The 23,459-nt window shown below is 28.4% G+C and overlaps 1 protein-coding gene across 2 annotated transcripts in view; it reads right to left on the bottom strand.

The window, feature by feature from the left end:
• The window catches only part of LOC142330044 (poly(A)-specific ribonuclease PARN-like), an 88,218-nt gene that overhangs the window by 42,909 nt on the left and 21,850 nt on the right, over nucleotides 1–23,459 (bottom strand). For both annotated transcript variants that reach the window (XM_075375069.1, XM_075375068.1), the window contains exons 5-10: nucleotides 22,317–22,470; nucleotides 17,373–17,620; nucleotides 11,716–11,834; nucleotides 8,539–8,646; nucleotides 5,460–5,535; nucleotides 227–279 (exon numbers count right to left, since the gene is read on the bottom strand). In XM_075375069.1, coding sequence (XP_075231184.1) covers nucleotides 227–279; nucleotides 5,460–5,535; nucleotides 8,539–8,646; nucleotides 11,716–11,834; nucleotides 17,373–17,620; nucleotides 22,317–22,470 — 758 coding nt within the window. The remainder of the gene's footprint in view (nucleotides 1–226; nucleotides 280–5,459; nucleotides 5,536–8,538; nucleotides 8,647–11,715; nucleotides 11,835–17,372; nucleotides 17,621–22,316; nucleotides 22,471–23,459) is intronic.

Genomic DNA, 23,459 nt, shown 5'->3' with positions numbered 1-23,459 from the left:
TCAGTTTAATCAATAGTGTAAAATTTTTATCAACTACCTACTTTAAACATTCCAAAAGAAATTAAGAATCTACATAATTTTCATTACAATAAATGTTATAAAAAATATTAATATAAATAGTAAATAAAAACATTAATATTATTAAAGTTTTATATATATATATATATATATATATATATATATATATATATATATATATATAAAAAAAGAAAAGAAATATACTTACGATCTGGTCCAGCAAGACATATATGTGTATCTTGAACTCTCATTAGATGTAATCTGTAAAAACCATATAAATTATTAAAGAAAGCATTTCTGATTTTTTTTTTTTTAATTCTCTATACATTAAAAAGAAACCAATTTTTAAGTAAGCAAAACTAAATGTAAATTTTGAAATATCAAAAATACTTATTCATCAAAGATTTGTAAATTAATTTAGTTATAACTAAATTGATGCAACAGATTCATCTGAAGCAAAAAGCTCTAGATATTTTGCTACAGTGTATCACTAAAGATAATTTAACTTCTTCTTTATAAAAAGTACATGTTTATAAAGATATCTCTAAAGGATTTTTCTTTATAAAAAAGACATTAATCGTAAAGAAGTAGCAAAAAGTTAGAGGTTGTTTAGCAGTTTATATTTTTTAATGATAAATTTAAACATCTGCAAAACAAACAGTTGTATAAAAATTTGTAATTTTATGTATTTTATTACCTGGACAACCTTTATAAACAATCTAGAAAATCTTTATTCCCAAAAAAAATCACACAGTCACTGTTATTTTGGCTACTTACAATAAACTAGCCTTTATGCCTACTGCCCAGTAATCATAACTTAACACACTCTCATCATTCCTTATCTCACATCACAGTTTTTATTTAAATTAATTATGTAATGCCACTATATGTAACTTGTCCGTATTTTGTTTTTGTACATTACAACAAAGTCTTCTTTACTGTGCGCGAGTGTGTATGCATTTTTGTTTTCCGTTCATTTGCTGAATTTTTCATTTTTATTTTTTATTTTTACGGATCCATATTAGAGTTCAATGCCTACAGAAATGTACAGTGCAACTGTTAGTATAGTGTTTTTCTGAATACTGTGTATTAGTGTAACAAATCTAGCATCAAACAAAAGAGTTGTGAAAATACAAAAATCAAATCGAAGCCAGCGAAAAAGACTAAGAGTTTAACTGTCCATTAAAAACTTAGCTGAAAAATTTGGGGTAGGTAAAACTCAAATCTATGAAATTTAAAAAAATAAAAAACGAGTAAAAACTGAATGGTTAAAAGGGAGCAGTTCAAATAAAAGGCGTATGCAAAAAAACTGGCAATGAAGAAATTAACAAAATTGTTTGGAGAGTGATTTGTGAGTGCGAGAACAAGAAAGTTACCATTTTCAGGAGTAATTGTACAGCACCAAGCAAAGGAAATTGCAGAGAAATTAGGTAGCACCAATTTCAGTGCTGCAAATGGTTGGCTGGTAAGTTTTAAAAAGCAGTAGCAAACTGTGTTTATATATGGCGAGGGTGGAGGTGCGTGTGATGAGAAAGTAACTGACTAACATTCCAAGGAAAGAATGACAGTTTTTGTTTGCGGTTTTATGATAGGAGAACTGGAAAAAACGCTCGTTATTGGAAAGACTGATAAGCAGAGGTGTTTTAAAAATATTAATAAAGACAATCTTCCTGTGGTATGGAGATCCAACAAAAAATCATGGATGACGACATTGCTTATTATGGAGAAGTGGTTGCAAAAGTTTAACACAAGAATGAAGCAGCAAAATAGACATGTTCTTCTCTTTTTAGATAACACCACATGCCATCAGGATATTGTAATAAACCATATTAAATTAACTTGGTTCCCACCAAATATGACAGCATTACCCAGCCTATGGATCAGAGTGTAATTAAATCTCTCAAATTACACTACCGTAGATTTTTAATGAAATCTGTGTTGCCAACAACTGAAACTACTCAACTGACTAAATCTATATCAGTCCTTGACCCTATAATTTGGCTGTAAGAATCATTTAAATGCACATCAGCAGACGGTTCAACATTGCTTCCAAAATGCAAACTTTCAATTGTACAAGGCTACAGAAACGGAACTTATGACGACATTTGATGAATTGCAGGAAGAACTGAACAAGGCATCTTATGAAAATATAATTGCTGAAGATTTTTTTAGCATGGACAACTTATTTGAGACCAAGACTAACATAGAGAATATAGATGAATTTACTGACCAACATCAAGAGAAAACTGATAAAGACAAAAGCGATTCCAATGACGAGGACTGTATCTGTAACGCTACAACAGTAACGATAAAAAAACTAGATCATACACTGGAGTGTTATCCAACCTATCAGACCTTCAGAAATTTTCACTTACAGCAATGATTCAAAGTTGTTTAACATAATTTAACATAAAGCCAGAAAAAAGAGTAGCTGAAAGTAAAAGTTCAGTACAAATAAAAATAACTAATTTTTTTCCTTATAATAAAGACTACATTACATAATGAACACAATAATGTATATTTAGGTTAATTTAAATTATGTTTACCTATTGAAGTGTATATTAGTTTAAGATACTAAAATTCATTATTCTTCAAAATTATCAGTTCCTAAATTTAAGATTTTTTTAATTAAAATACAAAAATTGTTTTATAATCCGGTATACTGTTCTGTATGTGCTAATGTAAGATAGAAATTTCGTGCTTATGAATTCGCTAACAAACTACAGTACAATTCACAGCTGCAAATAAAATGAGGTTCTAGTAACTACACTACCATATTTTTTCTTTTTAATTGTGTAGTCCACTAGTTCATCCAATGGAATCCTGTTCACAACAGAAAATATTTTCAATCCCGTGAAATTCCATTAACTCAGGTTTGTATATTACTTATTATATAAGTAATAATAATTCAGTTGAGTGTATATGTGTGAATACAAATGCTTTCTATAATGAGTGGACTTAACATAACTGCAAAAGCGTTAATTTTAAATGTATTTAAAATTTAATTAAATCCATTATAAATAAATAAATTAAATTAATTAATAACTACATGCATTATGACAACCACTGATTTGGTTTTAATGAGTTATTATTGATGTACACTAATTACTGATTTTTAGTGATTCAAAAAGAATGTAAGAAAATTTTAGGGCATGTTCTACTTGTGATAAAGTAAAACAAAAAAAAAATATATATATATATAAATAATAAAGTTCACATAAACATAGGTTTAGAAATGCTCTTTTGGCGAGTGTTGGCTGGCAAAAGATTTCTCCCCGATTTCTCTGCCTTCGGTAAAATTAGGTCAGACAGTAATTCTTGGAACCAAATTAAGGAGTAGATTTAGTGATTTTAAATGAAATCTGACCAGAAAAATTAAAAAAGAAAAGAAAAATAGTTCCCAGGATTAATACTTTAAGTACTTTTCAAGAAATCTGGGATAAAAAACAAAAGATTGTGAGTTGAAAAATACACTATTTTATGTTTGGCATAAAATAACTTTGTTAAATGAGTAATAAACACAAAAGTTTTAAAAAAAACTTGTGGAGAATTTAATTCTGGGTAAAATGGTACGAATAAAGTGCACAGAAACTAAATACAAATCTACAAATTATGAAGTTTATTAAAAAAAAAAATCAAAATATATCAATCAGATTTTAACTATTATTAAACACAGGAATTAAATGTTTTAGACAGTAAACAACCAAAATAAAAAAAAATTAAAAATCAAATAAAACAACATATCAATAAAACAATTTTTATTAGACACCTTTAAGGCTATTAAAAATTTATTTTATCTAAATTTGTTTGAAATAATTTATTTCATAAGTTGGCAATACCATCAGCTGATTCCAAAAATGATGTTTTTTGTATTGCATTTGAACATAACTAAAAGTGAATGGAATATTACGTGTATATTAATTTATATTGAGTACAATTATCTACCTTTCTTAGCTTCATCATAACCAAATCATATGTTGATGCATTTCAGATATATTCCATTTTCAAACCTCACTGTATATGCTAGTACAGCGAGTACTGCTGCAGTAACAAAAAATGCTATATTAAGTAATATGTGAAACGTATAAACATATGATTTAGTCATGATGAAGTTAAGAAAGGTAGATAATTGTACTCGGTATAAAAATTATGATCTTAACAGAAAAAAAATATATATATATTTTAATAACTTTACAAATTTCCCAATGAAGAATATACAGACATCCTAATCTTTTGTCTTTTATACCCAAATTTCTAAAAAAAAATACAGTTCTGGGAGCTATTTTTTTTTAATCTTTCATAAAAAACCAGTAAATTTACCCCTTAATTTGGATCCCAAGAATTAGAGTCTAGCTTGATTTTACTGAAAATGCAGATATCAGGACAAAATACAAACTCTATTGCCAATTGACAATTGCTAACGAATTGTTTCTGAACCTATATTTACATGAACTTTCTTCTTTACTTTCACCAGTAGAACACCTTCTCAAAGCGTGTTACTTTCTTCACAAATCACCAATATATACATAATACATAAATGAGTATATTAGCTACTTGCTTAAATTACTACAACAGTTTAAAAATGATAACATAATTTAACAATAGCAAACTAAAACCAAAAATATTTTATTTATTTATGGTAGGAATTGAAAAATATTTTTTTAATACTGTTCATTTTTATAAATATAAAACCCAAAAAAAAAAATTACTGCCTCTAACATTTTCCCTCGCATCTTAATTCTGCTATACATTTTAATTGCACAGAATGTAACGACACCTTTTGAACTTCAAAATCATGCCAGTCAATCTGGATTTTTCAACTTCAGCAATATTCATGGTAATCAACTTTATATTTATAATAAATGGCCACTCTAAAGATAATAATTATTTATATATCCATACATAAACAGCAACTTTTAAATTATTACTGAATGATGGTCCTCTATTGAAACTAAATAATCCATCTAAGCTGTACAAAATTATTACAATGGCAAATGATCTGTTCAAATCCTCAAAAGCACTTTTATATAATAAAAACAAGCATTATTGAATTCTGTACTCGTGGTGGTAAACGTTTTATATTTTTGTCTTTGACATAATTAGCAAGGAGGGGAGGGAATATGGACAAATACAATAACAAAAAAAAAGAATTGATTTTTCACTCGCAAAGAAAAATTACTAAACAGAATAAACTGAAACTGTCTGATAGAAGATATCTATTTAATTTTACTACTAGAATAAACTCACAGAAGGATAACTGCTTAAATATAGCCGGGATTATGCTGAAAAACATAAATAAATCAATAAATATATATATTCTTTTTTTAATAAAAGTGAATTAAATTAGACTAATGGAAAAGTAGAATCATAAAATATAAAAAGATTGTGAATAAATGAAACAGAAAATACAAACAAAATATTAATAATAAAAAGAAAATTACCTGTTAATGTAAGGTTTCAGCAAAGGTGAATCTGTAATTGAACAGTTTTCTGATTTATTGAATAATCTTGTTTTCTCTGTAAAAAAAAGAAAAGTTAATGATTATAATATACAATTGTATATTTTACATATAAATATACCCACTTTAATATGCAGGATGGTGCATAAGTTACTTGACACTTGTTTATAAAAGTACCGAATTTATTTTATTTTATCTATTAGATAATACTTACAACGATATTTTACGTTCAAAATGTTTTCCATCTTCATCAATACATTTTTGCAATCTTTTGGGAACACTGTTACCCACTCTATGGCAAAGTTCTCTATCACTGTCCAAATCGCTGAATGCATCGTAAACATAATCATTCAGTTTGTCAATAGCATGAGGGTTTCTAGAATAAACAGACTCTCTTTGACGACACCCCATACAATAAAATCTATTAGCATAATATCTCGTGAACATGGAGGCATGTCAATATCTGCCGGTTGACCAATCACACTTCTGCTAAATATATTGTTCAAATAATCGCGGGCTGCAATGGTGTAATGTGGTGGAGCGCAATCATGTTGGAAGTAAATTTCTTGAATGTTTACAGCACACATCATGAGACCTGGTACCACATAATTTTTAAGCATGTCCAAGCATTTATCTCATATCACTTCCTTCAAAAATGTACAGTTTGAATATGCCAAAAGATGATATTGCCTCCCAAACAATCCCACCTGGTTGATTGAGTTGTTGTTCTAACAAAATATGTTGGTTTTCAGTATGCTAGTAAGTGCAGTTGTCAATTGACTTAACTTAACTATCCAATTAACTATCCACTTAACTTAAAATTGGCCTCATCAGTCCATACAATTTTAATGAATAACTTCGGATCTTGTTTCTGTTAAGCATCAATTCACAAAACTGAAGACATCGATCTGAATCATTTTCAAGTAGCCCATTAAGTAAACATGGAATGTAGACCTTAAATTTATGTTTGTACAGACCTTTGTGATAAACTCAAGCTCAGAGGCTAATCGTCTTGTTGATTTTCGGATTTTGCATCACTACTAAACATATGCACAATTCGTTTTCCTCTGTAGCAACTGTTATTATGCAGCCATAACAGATGCATTGATTATTGGTGCATCCATAACAGATCCATGCAGTTCAAATTTATCTTGTACATTGTACTCTGTTTGTCTAGAGTGAGAGTTTGATGTAAAATGTCTACCCCTCTCATTAATAACTGCAGTAGCAACACTTTTATAAGAAGTTTTTAAAGTGAAAATCCTTTCTTCTTTCATTAACATTGTTACAACTACTTAACATGGAAAACCAAACTGGACATTACAGCTCACTTCAATACACTGAGATACAGATCTAGATAGTTGGTTGTGTTTGTCATTGTATTGCAAACTTGAAACAGCTTAAGAATTAACAATATTGTAATACCAACATTATTGACTATAACAGTTATATACTACATTTTGTATATATATATATATATAAAAATGAATGTTTGTCTGTCTGCATATCTCTTATGCCTTCCTAAACCATTTATCTGATATCGATGAAACTTTGGGGAATGGTTGGACGCATGCCAGGGAAGGTTTCTGAGTTAGTAAAATATGGGGTTTTCTGAAATTTCCTGAATAAATCCTAAAATAAACTAAAAATGGTTTAAGTTAGGAGTATGGAGCCTTCAGATCTCAGAAATAGAGATATAGTAGTGCAATTAGGTGTATAGGTATCCTGTTAAAAATTAAGAAACACGTGTTTCGGGGTTTTCTGAAGTTTTCAAAGTATGTGCACACAAACACACAAACACACACACACACACACACACACACACACACACACACACATACACACAAATGCAATAATTATTTTTTTAAATGTGTTCTACTTACAAATGAAAATTAACACCAAATAAAAATAAATACTACATTAATTTAGCATCTTAAGTTAATTATAGCTTAATTTCAGGAAATTAAAGAGCATTTGGAAAATTACTATCGGTATATTTAAATACAAGATACATAATACTCCACAGTTATTATCCTTAACAAAACAAACTTTTCTTGTCTGTACTTTTAATTAAAAAATGTTGAAATGCGATTGATATCACTTTATTACAGAGGCAGCTTTGATTCTCTGAATGATATGAGGTATGTTTTTAAAGGCTCATTTTGAAATAAAAGCAAAACTGAAAAAATATGAACAAACTTTATTACTTACATATAAAAACTAATAAAATTTATTACTTTTCTATATAGTTACTTTCAACTACCAACAAATTTTTCATAGTGTTTCACTAGCTTCTTCATTTACTCTTCAAGAAATTTCACTGTAAATGACTTAAATGACGCAGTAATACATTTTTCAATTCATTTTCATTGTCAAACCTTTACACTGCAAGACCTACGCCAAAACTTCATAAAGTCCACGAAATATCAGACAAATTTTTGATATGGTAAAGAGGAGATTTCTCACATTTTTCCAACGATCCATCAGAACCGTTACCATCGATGGCAAGCCACGGTTCTTCATCATTAACACTAATTCATCCTTTTTGAAATGAACAGCACACTGTCTTAATCATAATATTCATCACTCATAATACTTGGAATGCTGGCCACAAATGAATGAAATGCAGGTCTCCTCTGCTAGTAGTATTAGCAGAGGAAAAAGAGTATTGCATCAGGATGTCATAATTAGCAAGAAGCCAATAACATTGTTACACTACGTTGTTATTTTTACGTTTTTTTGTGTTGCCAAATTTTATAAACAATATATGAAGTTCATCAACAGTTTTTTTTTTAATACAACTTTCTCATTCGTGCTTACTTTCACAATGCCTCAACCAAGATCTAACACAAAATTAGGACAAGGAGTGATTTTAAAAAATCAAACCAGTTGTAAAACAATAAAATAACTGTCAAAAAATTTTGAAATACTGTATTCAGAAATTCAAGCTTGCAGAGGCCGACCTTTGCATCATATTTGCCCCTATGGCACATAAAGTTATAACAAAATCAAATAAACCGGGAGAAAATAAAATTTCAGTACTTGAAAATTCAATACTTACTTAAAAAATTTCCAAGAGTTAGGTAAACTAATCCAGTCATATATGCATCAAAACCCGCTTCATGATACTTCAAGTCAATACTTTTATAACCTTTACCTTCTTCATAGCCTATAAAAAGAAATAAAAAAAAATGTTTTATAAATAATATAAGCTTCAAAATGAAAAAAAAAATAAATGAAAAAAATAAATAATAATAACTGTAGAAATTGCACAGTAGCTTAGTACAAAGACCAATATAGATGCAACACATGATTCAAAAATCACATGACCTACATTTGAAAATATAACCCCCTTCGGCAGCAAGATTATGTAGAGAAATTGTTATGCCACTGGTTCAACATAGAATATATAATTTAAAACACAAAAACTTACAAAATCAGTATTAATTAAGTATATAAACAACTGTTCTAATTTACAAATATAAAGCTGAACAAATAAATGACTGAAAGTAGTTGAAACGGCTAATTAAAACTGTACATACAATATTATGCAGTCTCGTGAAGAAATAAAAAAAAAATCACATGTTATAAAAATTAAATATAAAAAATAATTCATATAAATACAGGACTGAAATGAGTCTTTTCAATCTCTATAAATCTTGTTGCAAAATTTGCATTTACGTGTAATTTAATGAAGTTAATGGTGGTTAACTTAACCACCAAACACAGTAACAGAAAAACCTAAAAATAAACAAAAAAGCTAATATCAATAGTTGACTTTCACAGGATCTCGCATCATCAGTTCGTACGTAATTCTAAAATTACATCACTGTCACAATTACATTACGAACAGTTGTGTTGTAACAAATTATGTGTTTGTTAGGGTTTGTGTTTTCTAAATTTTTAAGTTTTTATTTCTTTTTTGTTTTTATTATCTGTTGAAGTAATTATAGAATTATGAACAAATTGATGATGTGGGATCCTGTGGAAGTCGACGATTGGTATTTGTTTTTTTAGGTTTTTCTGTTACTGTGTTTAGTGATTAAATTGTTGTTCTTTGAGTTTAATTGACACAGTTTTCAGTATGTTGATGACTAATTTCAATTTTCAGAAAGTTATTAATGAAGTTAAAATTAATGTCAAACTTAACAAATTGTTTGGCAATAACCAATTTTTTATGTTCTACAATAATTTTCTCAAAAGTGATTAGAAATAAACTTCTAGGCCTTATTTTAATCAATTTTTCAAATCAAAAGCCACATAAAACTACCAAATCTAAAGTTAATCAAATGAAATTATCCTTAAGTTCCAAGAATATCAGTTTGGCTTTATTTTACCCTTACACTAGAAATCTGAGGAAAATGTTTCAAAAGCTGCAACTTGAAAATAAAGTATTTCTGACCCATGTTTAAAAAAAAATCACTTATTTTACTTAAACTTGCATAGCATCTCATGAAACTCTTTTTATTTTTTCATGAAACATTTTGATTAATGTTTATTTCAGTAATGAAGAGATACACTAACTCACAAAATAACTAAATTTTCAACAATGTAAATCCATATGTATTTTAAGTATTTTTTTCACATAATTAAAAAAAAAACTGTTTGGTGAGCAATTTCACAGAAGAATGAATGATTTTTTTTCAACAATATTGTTTTTTTAAAATGAAAATTTGTAATGTTATCAATCTCTTAATAATAAGAGAGTTACGCAACATGTAAGAAGCAGAAATTATGAATTTTTATAAGCATCTTCTTACAACTATCTAAGTTCAAATGGATTTGGTAAACATATCCACTAATATCTCATTCCCAGATTTTTTCCTTAGGGAGCTTTTAAAAAATACTTTGTAGAATAAGTTATTCGCATAAAATTGAAAATGTAAACATAAAAAATTAAATAAAAAATATTAGCAGGAGGTACATTATACAAAGTAACATCAAATATGATTTTACGAGTGGAAGCTTGGATAAAATGTAGGCGACAGATTATTTCAACAATTACTATAGAATTTTGCTGTAAATTTAAACGTACTTTAAAATTAGCAATAGTTTTTACAGTTATAAATGAAATATAACTTATATTATTTCTTTGCATTTCTTGGATTGCAAAATTTTGTAATCCACTCTATATATAACATGAACAACATAAAAATATATATAATATATAACATAAAAAACCCAGTATACAACTACTGAAGAACCCCTGTGTTCAATTCCCAGCTGAGCAGTTAAACGTTTTCTGGTGACTAAAATGAGTGCCCCCATTCAGGTGAATGGGATCACTAATTTATTAAGCACAAGTAAAACCTCAAGTAGAAATTAACCACCAAAATATTAGGACTTTTTCATAAATATATAAGTGTTTTTCATATAAATATAAAGTTCTTCATATATAATCAACTGTTAACCACAGAAAGAGATATATTGATTTGTTGCTTTGCACTATCTACCTCAATCACAGTCTTTCTTATGGCTATGATGGATGTAAAACATTTGAGTTACGAGCACTAGTAAATAAGCTTTCTCAAGAGTAATGATGTTCATTACCCCCAATCCAATTATAGCAATCAAAAGGAAGATTTTATTTGTAGGATGAATATCAACCATGCTTTGATGGGCTTGGTATGGTGATATGCAGCAGTACATTCCATTCAGTGAAAGAATCAAAGGAATCACTGATTGTTTTTTTGTATGGCTGGAACAAGATAATTTTTGTTCATGACAGCAGCTAAGTCATTTTCAGAGATAATTGTTGTTTCATCAGATCATCTACAACCATTTGGTTATGGCAACTAACAACTTAAAAACTAACAATCTTAAAAAAAATCACACATTCCACATATTATGTTAATATATCAACATATGATACATTCACTCAAGTACTACAACTACCACTCAATTCTCAATTCATAGAATTACAGCATAACCACAAATAATTTATATGATTATTAATAGCAAAATTATTTCTATGTATATTGAATAATGTACGCATACAAAAATTTTAAGCATATGTAAAGATTTTAAAAATATTTCATAGATTTATCCCCATCTTTATGATAGAACATGATAACAGGATGTGAATATAACAAGATATTAACGAACAAGCTACTGAGAAATTAAAGGATCACACACTGAGAAAAAGTGCACAAAATTAATGGCTAAAGAATAACTATGTTTTAAAATACTTAAGAATAATAGTTTAAATAAACAAAAAATAATTCAATAATGTATTTACCAACAACAGGAATGTTAAAAGGAGGTTCTTTAAGTGATTTTAGAAGATTGCTTAATACAGTTGTAGTTAGTATATCCTTAAACGGAGGTGCTGAACACATAAATTTAGTATCTAATAATCTGGAAAAAATTTTTTTTAAATCAATATTATTATCATAATTAAAAATATATATAAACATCAACATACAATCAATATAAAAAATATTAATACTATTTATCTCTATATAACATTTTTTTAAATATTTTATTTTGTTTACATATTGTTTTTGCAAAAAATAAAACATTTTAAATGCAATATACTTTAGAAATATTTTGTTCCCTTTTTAAAAATTATCAACTTACAAAGATTATTTCAAAATCATAGATTCAGGCTTTTGTAAATAAAAATATTAAAATAAAATTTTATTTACTAAATACAATATTTGGAAAAAAAATACTCACACATATGATTGTTTATTAAAATATGATGAATATTTATATAAACATATCAAATTGGATCTATTGGAGGAGGAACCTCACATGTGGATATGCAGAATATTTTAACAAAACATTACATTAATGTTTCCTTATTAGGCCAATCATTTAGGCAAATGAGTAAAATTCTTTTTTTTTCACTAAAATTAAACAAAGAATTTTATTTTGAGTATTTACATAAAAAAAATTATGTATTGTAATACCAAAATATAACCAGAAAGCTTACAGGCTACAATATATATTTTAGAAGTATAAAAATCTTACGCGAGTGAAAATAATAATCTATGTCCAAAAAATAACATTATAATTTCAGGATCTTTATGAACTTAAATGTATAAAATAACATCTGCAAGCACAGAATTACAGCTGAAAGACTGCATCACTTATGAAAATTATAGGCTTCAAGTAAAGTACAAATCTTTAAACAGAAACACTCCTAGGAATCCTAAATCTACTGATAATAGCAGGACATACTACTGCTTAAACATCTTCATAAGGAGCTGTTAAAAATTGCTTTCAATGTTACACACTTAATGATATTATGGTTATAAATTTATTAAAAATTGTTTGTCGCTGAAATCACATTCATTAAAAAAACAAAGAAACAAAAACAGAATTCTTTCAAAATGGTACCAATTTTCCTTTAGTAATAAATCTTGGTCACATAACAACAAAAAGGTTCGCAGGATAATCTCAAGTATCATACTGTTTATTAAAATCCTTTTACCAAAATTCTTTAACTGCTGATGATTGAAGACTCAAATAATTTTAATAAAATCTACATCAAGAAGATTGATTTCAGTCCCTTTATAACATAAAGGAACCAACCGAATATGTATATTCCACAAGAAAACGAGGTTATGAAATTTTGTAATAAAATTTCCAGTTTGCTAACGATATGCAAAGGACCAAAATAGTTTATCAGCCTATTAAAAATAATTTTAAAAGAAATTCTTGACTTAACCTACATGGCAACGTGCAAGTTGTTATTTTGAAGGATGGAAGAAGACTCGCCCTTACTTCCTTAAAATGGAGATTTCTTTAGATACATTTTCAACAGAAATGTCTTTGGTCCTCCAAGTTGGAGGGTTAAATGTAAAACCTTACACTCATAAACACTATAAACCTAAAAAATGTTGAACAGTTGTCTTGGAATAGAGACAAGTTAAAAGGGAAATTAAAACGAAAAATGATTTTTGAAATGGGATAAGCATATTGGAACTAAGTTAGAGGAAGTATATATTCAACAAACAGTAAACTAGATTTAGCAATTTTTAATGAAATAAAAAAAGGGTAAAGGAACAGAGATATTAAGTGATTATGTACAACTATACAGTGAAGTAAATCAGTATCACAAACCCATATTTAAATACACATTTAAATACAGATCAAGAAAATAGAAAACGTATTGATTAAGCAAATGAGTGTTATATAGTGTTAGAAAATTAAAAAAAACAAGCCCAATTGGAAAGATTATTGTAGAATTAGGAAGGAAATTAAAAGAGCAGTAAAGAAGCCAAAGAATGACTCATGGAAGAGGAAGTGTCAAGATTTATGAAGTAGGAGCGAAAACTAAGTAAGCATGATGAACGTATACTTTAAGGATAGAGGCAGTATTAAAGTAGTAAAATTTCAGCAATGGAGGAAATAGTTTGAGAAAATGTTGAATAAAACTAAAGATAAATTTATAATGAAAAAAAATGCAGTTGAAATGAAAGGAAGACAGGAAATTGTTACAGTATCATGGTTCAGGAAGTAAGGAAGAACTTAGCACTTAGCTAATAATAAAGATGGAACAGCTCCTGGAATTGGAAGGAATTCCAACTGTTAGTGAAATGCAGTAATGGGTAAATAACACTCAAAAGAGAGGAAGGAAATAGGCTTACATTGGTCCAATTTTTAAAAAGAAAGGGGTGAGGATGAATAGTTATCAATGGTATGATCTTCTCTACTGGAAGACTGTATAACCATGTAGTTAAGATGAAGGTAGAGAAAGAAATGGAAATTGGGGAAGGGCAGAGAAGTTTTACTACTGGTAGACTTGGGTTCTTAAGACAGTTAACAGAGAAGAGAATTATTTGTGGACATGAGACTCATTTGCTTCTCAAAAATTTAGAAAAGACTTACAATACATTGTCATACATAGGCTTCTCAGTGTTCTACAGAAACACAAAAAAAATGTAATAGCTATTTGGAACCTGTACCCTGGATTAAGCAGCAGAATGATTTTTGAGATGACCAAAGAGCTAAGGAACCTCTCTCCCAGTCTTCTTAAAATGCATTCAAATAAAGTTCTGTTAAAGTGGCAAAGTAAATATAGAAGAATGGAAATTGGGATGGATGTTGAATATTTTCACGTTGTTATTCAATGAAAACCAAATTGTTGTAGCATCTGATGAATTTGACATCCAGTATAACCTAACCGCACGGTTAGGAAGCTGGTTGAAACGCACAGAGAGTTGAAAATAAATCAAGACAAAAATAATTATGTAGTTGGTAGAATAAATGAGCTGTAAATCATCTCATTACAGACATATAAATATTGATGACTGTTGTTAAAAAGTCTGTCAGTTAAATATTTAGAAGTAACTACAAAGCAGGAAATAAGTAGTAGGATGTATTTATCTAGAAGATAAACATTAAATTCCCTGCTATGGGTGAACAAAGTTAGCTTCTGCAGAAAAAAAAAAAAAAAAAAAAATAGTGTCATTCTGTGAAGTGAATACATCTATGCATCAGAACCTTGGGAATTAACAAGAAATAAGGAAAGGCTTGTTTTTGAAATTAATTTCCTCAGGAGAAATTACAAGATATCAAAATTAAAACATATAAGGAATACGGAAATTAAGAGGGAAATTGTACACAATGATTCAGTAGTGAATTACATTTAGACCACATAACTTATATTTTATAGCCAAGTTCAAGGGATGCCTTGAGTCATCGATCAAGGCAAAATTATAATAGGATATAAAAGATAAAATGAAAAGGCCTCCCACCAAGACGATAGTATAAAAATGAATGAAAACCATGGTAGGAAGAGGCCTTAGCAAAGAAGACAAACATGATGAATAATTGTGGGTGGCATTTGAGTAACAAGAGACAGTGTTCGTAAAGCTGTATATCTTCCCATAAAATAAAGTAATTCCAATATACTTGTTATTTATATTTAATACTTTACTTTCTGCTAGTGTTTTAATATAATATTCAGTATTGAATGCGAATATTTGGCAAGAAAATACTTATATTCAACCACACATTTATTTGTAAAACATCACATGTCCATAGAATTTGACTTAAAACAAAACATTAAACAATATATTGAGCCACAAGGTAATATGTACCTAGACTCTTTTTTTCTATTTAGCCTCCAAAACCACTGTAAGGTGTTACCTCAGTGGATGAATGAAGATGATATGTATGAATGTATATGAAGTGTAATCTTGTACAGTCACAGGTCAACCAATTCCTGAGATATGTGGTTAACTGATACCCAACCACCAAAGAACACCAGTAAACACAGTCTAGCATTCAAATCCATATAAAAGCCTTTACAAGGACTCAAACCTTAGAACTCTCAACTTAAAGAATCAGCTGATTTTGCGATGATGAGTTTAACCACTAGACCAACTCGGAGGGTTAACATGTACCTACACTACAATATAAAATAAATAACAATCTACTGATTGAATCCAATCTCGAACTAGCCGAAATAGATGCAGGATATCAGTTACCATTGGGGAAGTTCTATTAGTAATACTGTTGTTTGCAATTCTCTCTCTCTCTCTCTCTCTCTCTCTCTACCCCCTCCCACCCTCTCTATCTATATATATATAATATATACATAATAAAAATGTTTATAATATATATATAGTAACAGATATGCGTCGCACACCTGTAACTCACATCCATCCCCTACTTACTGCAATTATTCAGAGCTCTCACAATTAGTAATAGTAAGTATATTTTTTTTTAAATAACAGTAGTTTTGCCTCTCTTGAAAAAATTGATCTTCCGGATGTGTGAAACTTTTTAAATAAAATAACAAATTCAGATACATAAGAAGTATGAAAATAAGAAGGCACTTAAAAAAAAAAAATTAAGTGTTATTTGAATCATATAGAAAATTATAATCCAGGTAAGTGATATCAAAGTTTAAAAAAAAAGAAAATATTGGCAAATAACTGCATTCACAAAGGAAACAAAAAACTTTTCAGTCGGATTGAAATTCATTGTTTAAATATAATTTTCCTTGAATCTAATAAAATTACTTTTCCAAACCAATTAATAACAATGTTATATTTGGCAATTAATAATTTTAGATAATGACTTTATTTTTTCCTTATACAATGCGTACTGACAGAATTATTGCTATTTTAATACTAATCTGGGGATAACAGTACTAACAAAATGATACAGACAGCAATAATACTTTAAGCAAAATTTTACATTTAATCAAATAAAAGAAGATTATTAATGAATCATAAAATTTACACAACTGTTTTAAGTAATTTTAATTAAAGATTTTAAAAAAAATTATTAAACATTATACTGTACAAAACTAACCACCAAAGAAATCACTACTTTATTATTTATTATCACTACAAAAAAAAAATCTATTAATATACCAAAATAAGTACAGCTTAATACAAAGTTGTACTAAAAACCAGGAACTTTTGAACTCCCTTTATGCACCTTCCAAACTATTTTTGGTTTTGTAAAAAACATTTTTAGGGCAAAAGCATGCTGTTGAACATTCCAGTGCTCCAAGATGACCTGAGTAGCTAGGTTGTCTTTGCATAAAACATCGCTGCCAACTGTACACAGCTGCCACTACAGATTTCAGAAGTTCCTGTTTTATTGTGTCACTTGTATAAACTAACCAATTTATATAAAATATATATATATATATATATATATATGTTTACTGCAGCAATAGCAATATTGCTTTTTTAGTGAATTTACTTATCCAATTATCTATTAATGATAAAATTTAGTGTGATAACATTTAATTCTATTGCCCTAGAAAGTAATTTGTAAAGTTGAAAATTTTGAAAACGCGTCATATTTCCATTAAAAAAAATTTTGTTTATTAGTAAACATATATATTCTAAAAACTGAAAAAATTTGATGAAGCACATAAAAATACCAATAAAATGAAAATAGCTAAAAACAAAATTATCTTACTTTGGAAATAGATTATGAAGCATCAACTTGAATTCACTGTAATCATCTGGTAAAGGCATATAAAACTGTCTGACAATATGTAATAAGTCCAAAAGCAAATTGTGACCAATAATTAATTTATTACATTTTGATAATAGTCTTATTATGTGTGTAAATCCTACTGCATCTTCGATATCAGCTTCTTCTTTTTCACGTTTGTTCTCCTGTTCCTTTAACCTTTCTTCTGCTCCTTGAATATGTCTAACAACCTATGTTAAAAAAACAAAACAACTAAGTAACAAAAATAAAATAACATAAAAATTAACAGGATACAATCTCAACAAAGCAGCTGATGTAGATCAAAACTGTTGCGTTATTATTAATTGTAAATTATTTAACAAAAAAAGTTTGATTACATTAAAAAGCCTATTAATGAAGACTTCATGAGACAATACATGACTCAGATTATAAAATCAGGATTAGCTAGAAATGTATTTAACATCTTTATGTTAAATTAACAACCGAAAAATTATAGGGTGTATAGTAGTGAATCCTACGATTTTACCATTAAGAGTAAATTACTAATTTTATTTGGTTTCAACAGTTTGAACACAACACATATACATGAAAGCATTTACTATTTTTGATTTTCAGTCATCTGAAAGAGATTTATCGTTCAAAAGCAACATTTTGCAGATGACTGCTTCTGCCATATACACTCGGTAAGTCTCTTCTCACTAAAATCCCCAATTACTCTTTCCAGCATCTCTAGGGGAATTCTAGGGTTTTTCGAAGCCCAGTATCATAAATTTTTAGCTTGTTAAATGGAAATGTTTATAGGGTAAACCTAATATAAACCTAATGCATATTAGGTAATCCTAATTTATTATTTTTGTCATTTCTATAATGTTCAAGAAATTTACTTTTAAAGGATCTATTTGTTTTTCCTATTTAAATAAAATCACAGTCATTACATTTTATTTTATAAATTCTACAGATTGTTTATTTTATTATTTTTGTTTTTTAAATATTTTATTATGTGGTACTGGTTTTGTATGCTGGTTTAATATTTCTTTAATGTAAGTTTTAGTAATGTCTTCAATGGTATTATTAGTATATTACTTTCTGTATATGTTTTCACATTTTGTCACTTTTGTGTCTGACTATCTGTGTCTTTAGCCGGTCAGACCAGTAAGCCCCGGGCTAGTCCGTCTAGCCACTATGCCTCCTGGACCCTCTACATAATATAAGAATAGTCACCTGATGGTATTTCTTCAATGCTCGACTTGAAAACTTTAATGTACTGATTTGAGGAATGCAGAAGCACTAGCAAAGTATTTATGATTTCACAGTTACGCAATCAAAATAAACTACATCATCTAAAGAATGGTCACCCTTGATATATAGTTGTAGAAAACCAAGCTCTTAATTGCTGTTGAGATTGCAGTGATCCAATCCTGTGGTAAATTTGTCCTTGGACTTTAAAGGTTGACTTAAATCCCCCTAGATCACATACAGATACCCACCGGGTGGTCTAGTGGGGAACGTGTCTTCCCAAATCAGCTGATTTGGAAGTCGAGAGTTCCAGCGTTCAAGTCCTAGTAAAGTCAGTTAGTTTTTTACGGATTTGAACACTAGATTGTGGATAACAGTGTTCTTTGGTGGTTGGGTTTCAATTACCCACACACCTCAGGAATGGTCAAACTGAGACTGTATAAGACACTTCATTTACACTCATACATATCCTTATTCATCCTCTGAAGTAATATCTGAACGGTAATTTCCAGAGGCTAAACAGGAAAAAGAAAAAGATCACATTCAAATGCTACAAATCATGTCATTTAGAAACATGAATTATAATGATCGATGTTGTTTAAAAATTGTTTCGATTGGGGACTGTCAGAATATAATAAAGATGTTAACTCCATTGGAAATTCTGATAAATCTAGGGGTACAAAACTTTGCCATCTATGCAACACATTCCTTTTGTTTCTGAATGAAACTTATGAGCTCCACAAAATGAACAAATACAATTAATTCATTTCACCTAATGGCAACCCTAACAGATCTGAATAAACCATAGTTGGATCGTATTGTAACCCTTCGCCGTTATCAAGTGATACTATTTCACGTTATAATACGGAGCTGGATCTCAATGTTTCTTTAATCAAATAAAGTGTCTTACAATTCTTTGCTGGTTACGATTTGTCCTACCAATACCACTTTTTCACAGATCAATTTAATTTTAAAAAAAGAAATGGCAAAAATAATTTAAATTTTAAAGAAAAAAAATCAAGAAAAATTGAATGGAAAAATTTCAAGTGAAAATTCAAATTAAAATAATAAAATTTTCTATTCAATGTAAACAATAAACTTTCAACAATTCAACTTGTTGAAGTGTTGAAATTTTACACTCCGATTTAGATATTTGTCATAGCAGTTTCGAAATGGACCTATGTCTTGTCACCCTGTGTCAATTCTGTTCAAAAAATCTTCTCCTTCATTGTGGTAGCGCTGGAGAAACGTTAGGGAGTCGTCCATTCTCATTGTTTTGTGATGGTCAGACAGCATCTTGGGAACCCATCTTGGACACAGTTTGCGGTACTGAAGTCTCTCACTCATAATGGTGTAGAGAACTGACCTTGAAATTTCAGGAAACGAATCACTCAATACAGAAATTGTGAACCAATGATTTTCTCGAACTGCCTCATCCACTCGCTCAATGAGATCATCGGTTGACACTCGACTCGCTTCCTTCCCTAACCGCCTGCATCATGAACATTTGTACGTTCTGCTTTAAAGTTCCTGCACCATTGTCGCACTTTGCTGTCACTCACTGAAGTTTCACCATACACATTACTTATTCGTCAATGAATTTCAGCTGCATTACACCTCAGCCTGAAGAAATCGAATTACCGCACGCACTTCACACTTGGCGGGAGATGCTATTGTTGTAGATATGTTTACGTGCTAGTGTTCAGAACTAAACGAAGTGATGCCGCGTCATTAAAGGCCATACTAGAGACTGCGCAACAGATATATGCAAAGGTTCATCTGATTTTTCCACGGATTTTTATTTCGTGACCAATCGGACCTTGAAAAAAAAATCCCTCCTATCTTAATCTTTTGTATTCTTTTCTTGGTCAATGTTTTCTTCCTCTATATTTATCACTTGATTTTTTTATTCTTCCTTTCTTCTTAACAATTTCTTCCTCTTTATATTCATCTTCTTGTCATTTTTTTTTTTTGACACATATTTCTTCATGTTATCTTTCTTTTTCCTGCATGATTGTTTATTTTTCATTTTTGATTATTCACCAAATAATCCAATAATAAAAACTGAATATTTTATACCTTAAGGTCAAAATTAACATTTGTAACCAGTATACAAGAATTCACTAAACAGAATAGTTAAATTATTATTAACTTTTATTTATACAACACACCAGAATTCTGAAACTTTTGTTAATCAGCGACTCACAAGGAAATAAATAATACTGATCTAGTAATACGAGTAATAAAGGGACTTTTACTCAATCCTAATACTTCCTGCAAGATTGTTGAATTAATAATTGTACAAATATTTGATGTTAATAAAAACTAATATTTCAGCAATTCTGTAACTGTCAACTTTATTAAAGAATTGGAGGAACGTATCTCACTTTCACATGAATAAGTCTAAATGAAGTGCAGCAAAAAATATATATATATGTAATTTAATAGGCGTACAAGAAAGTCATGTGGTGTCCACATCAGATTTTTTATAAATATTACTAATTAAAGTAGTATCACATCCACTTTCAACAGCTATATGTCTTTTCATTATTTAACTTTTTTTTGTTATTATGTATGTGTTTGATTGATCTATTAATCATATGTGTAAAAGTGTTAATTTTATGAAAGCAAGGATGATTTGACTTTTTGAGTTGTTATATTTATTAGATGTAGGTTTTCTACAAACTGATATTTCAATTTGGTTGTCCTTGTTTATTTATACTGACATATAAATAGTTTAACATTCTATTACTTAATCTATTTCAAATGTGAATTTTAAATTCTCATTTTAAAAATTATATTGTATGTGTTTGATTGATCTATTAATCATATGTGTAAAAGTGTTAATTTTATGAAAGCAAGGATGATTTGACTTTTTGAGTTGTTATATTTGTTAGATGTAGGTTTTCTACAAACTGATATTTCAATTTGGTTGTCCTTGTTTATTTATACTGACATCTAAATAGTTTAACATTCTATTATTTAATCTATTTCAAATGTGAATTTTAAATTCTCATTTTAAAAATTATAAGAACAACCAAATTGAAACATCAGTATAAAACCTTTTTCATCCATGATACTCCTTTTTGTATAAATCAAGCAATACAAAAAGTACAGAACAGTGGACAGTCAACCACCATCTTGTTCATTTTCATCTCCTTTATGGTTATATGTGAAAGAGTATTGTTCTCTTGTAAGATTTTTTTTCTTTTATTTTACTTTCATACGGCTGGTAAATTTATAATGAGAGCTATAACAAGTTCATGGATACAGGAAAATGTATTACAAAAGAGCATAACATCAACTTTGTTTAATTTTGTTCATGGTCAACTAAAATGATTATTCCATGACTTGACAGAGAACAGTTAGGAAAAATTAAATTTAATGATCAGTTTTTTTACTATCTATAATTCTTCTTTAGTTTTCCTTACCCCAATACAGTTTACAATGGCTGTTATGTTAAACTATAAATTTTGATAGAATATGTATTCATAAATCTAGAAGTCATAATCAACAGCCAATTCACAAAAGTATTTTTCAAGCTAATAATGTAATAAATCGTATAAATGTCGCAGAAAAATATTTTTTTCCATCGATAAATTCTAAGAAAAAATTTATTTTATAACTAGTTCCCAATCAGTTCTTAGTATAATCTATAATAAAAATATACTTAATAATTAATGAACTTACCAAAACATAATTCCTAATCTCTATCGTTACTTCATCAGGAGAAAACCTCTGTTTAATTTCTTGACAAACAAGCCTTCTTATAAATCCATTTGTCCTTTCTAATATTATCTCTTGCTCTTTTTTATCAGTTTCTAAAAACTGTTGAACCTGTTGACTGTAAAAATAATTTGCTAAGTTTCTTTTTTTTTATTAAATTACCTCCTAACTAAAATTTACCATTTTAGTATCATACTTACTTCTTACAAAAATTAATTATTAATAAATTAAGAATAAAAAATCCACTTGTTTTACCCAATAATCCAGATATCATAAGAAAAATGGGACATTTCATTTGTTATTTGCATAAAAATTCATCCACGAAACATTTACACATCAACTTAATACTTTTAAATATTTTAATATTTTTAACATTTTAACAACCCTCTAAAAAGGTAAGTAAGGGTGGGTGTGGTTCTTATGTCAATTCAAAGCACAGCTAGAAATATTACACACAACAATAATAAATTTACTTAAACAACACTCAACATATGTTCTTGGTAATTCAAAAGTAATAAACCATTTTATTTTAATTTATAAATAATAAATTTTAATTTATTATTAGAAATGAAGTTTAGTCTATGTACAATTATCCCATAAAAAATATATAAAATGTTTAGAAGTCTTTTATCACAATACAATTCACCTTTTTTACAAACCCTAATATAATCGCATATGCATAAATATGTATGTACAGTATGTTTATATATATATATATATATATATGTTGTTTATAAATACATATATAATTGGTTTTAATTAAAACCAATACACACTTTACAACTAACAAATTAGTTGATAAATTATCATACAATAAAACAACAGCATTATAAAAACAAATTAACATGTTGCTACATAGTTCTAACAATAAGTATCCACTCTGTAGATTTCTTTTTTTTTTGTTTTCTTGTAAAAATCTTTACATTATAAATACACATTCATTTTTTTTTATAAAAGAACCATTTATTACATTTGGGCAAGATAAATTTCATTTAATTAATAAGGTTCACCATCCAATAATTGTGCTCACCCCATTCATATTCTCCAGTCCCAGGGTTACTTATTTCAAAAATAAAATGTGATATATATATATCACACATTTGTGCA

Source organism: Lycorma delicatula, chromosome 9, assembly GCF_047948215.1.
Source record: "Lycorma delicatula isolate Av1 chromosome 9, ASM4794821v1, whole genome shotgun sequence".
Lineage (NCBI taxonomy): Eukaryota > Metazoa > Arthropoda > Insecta > Hemiptera > Fulgoridae > Lycorma > Lycorma delicatula.
Note: the sequence above shows the minus strand (reverse complement) of the source record. Positions and strands in the feature narration are given on the sequence as shown.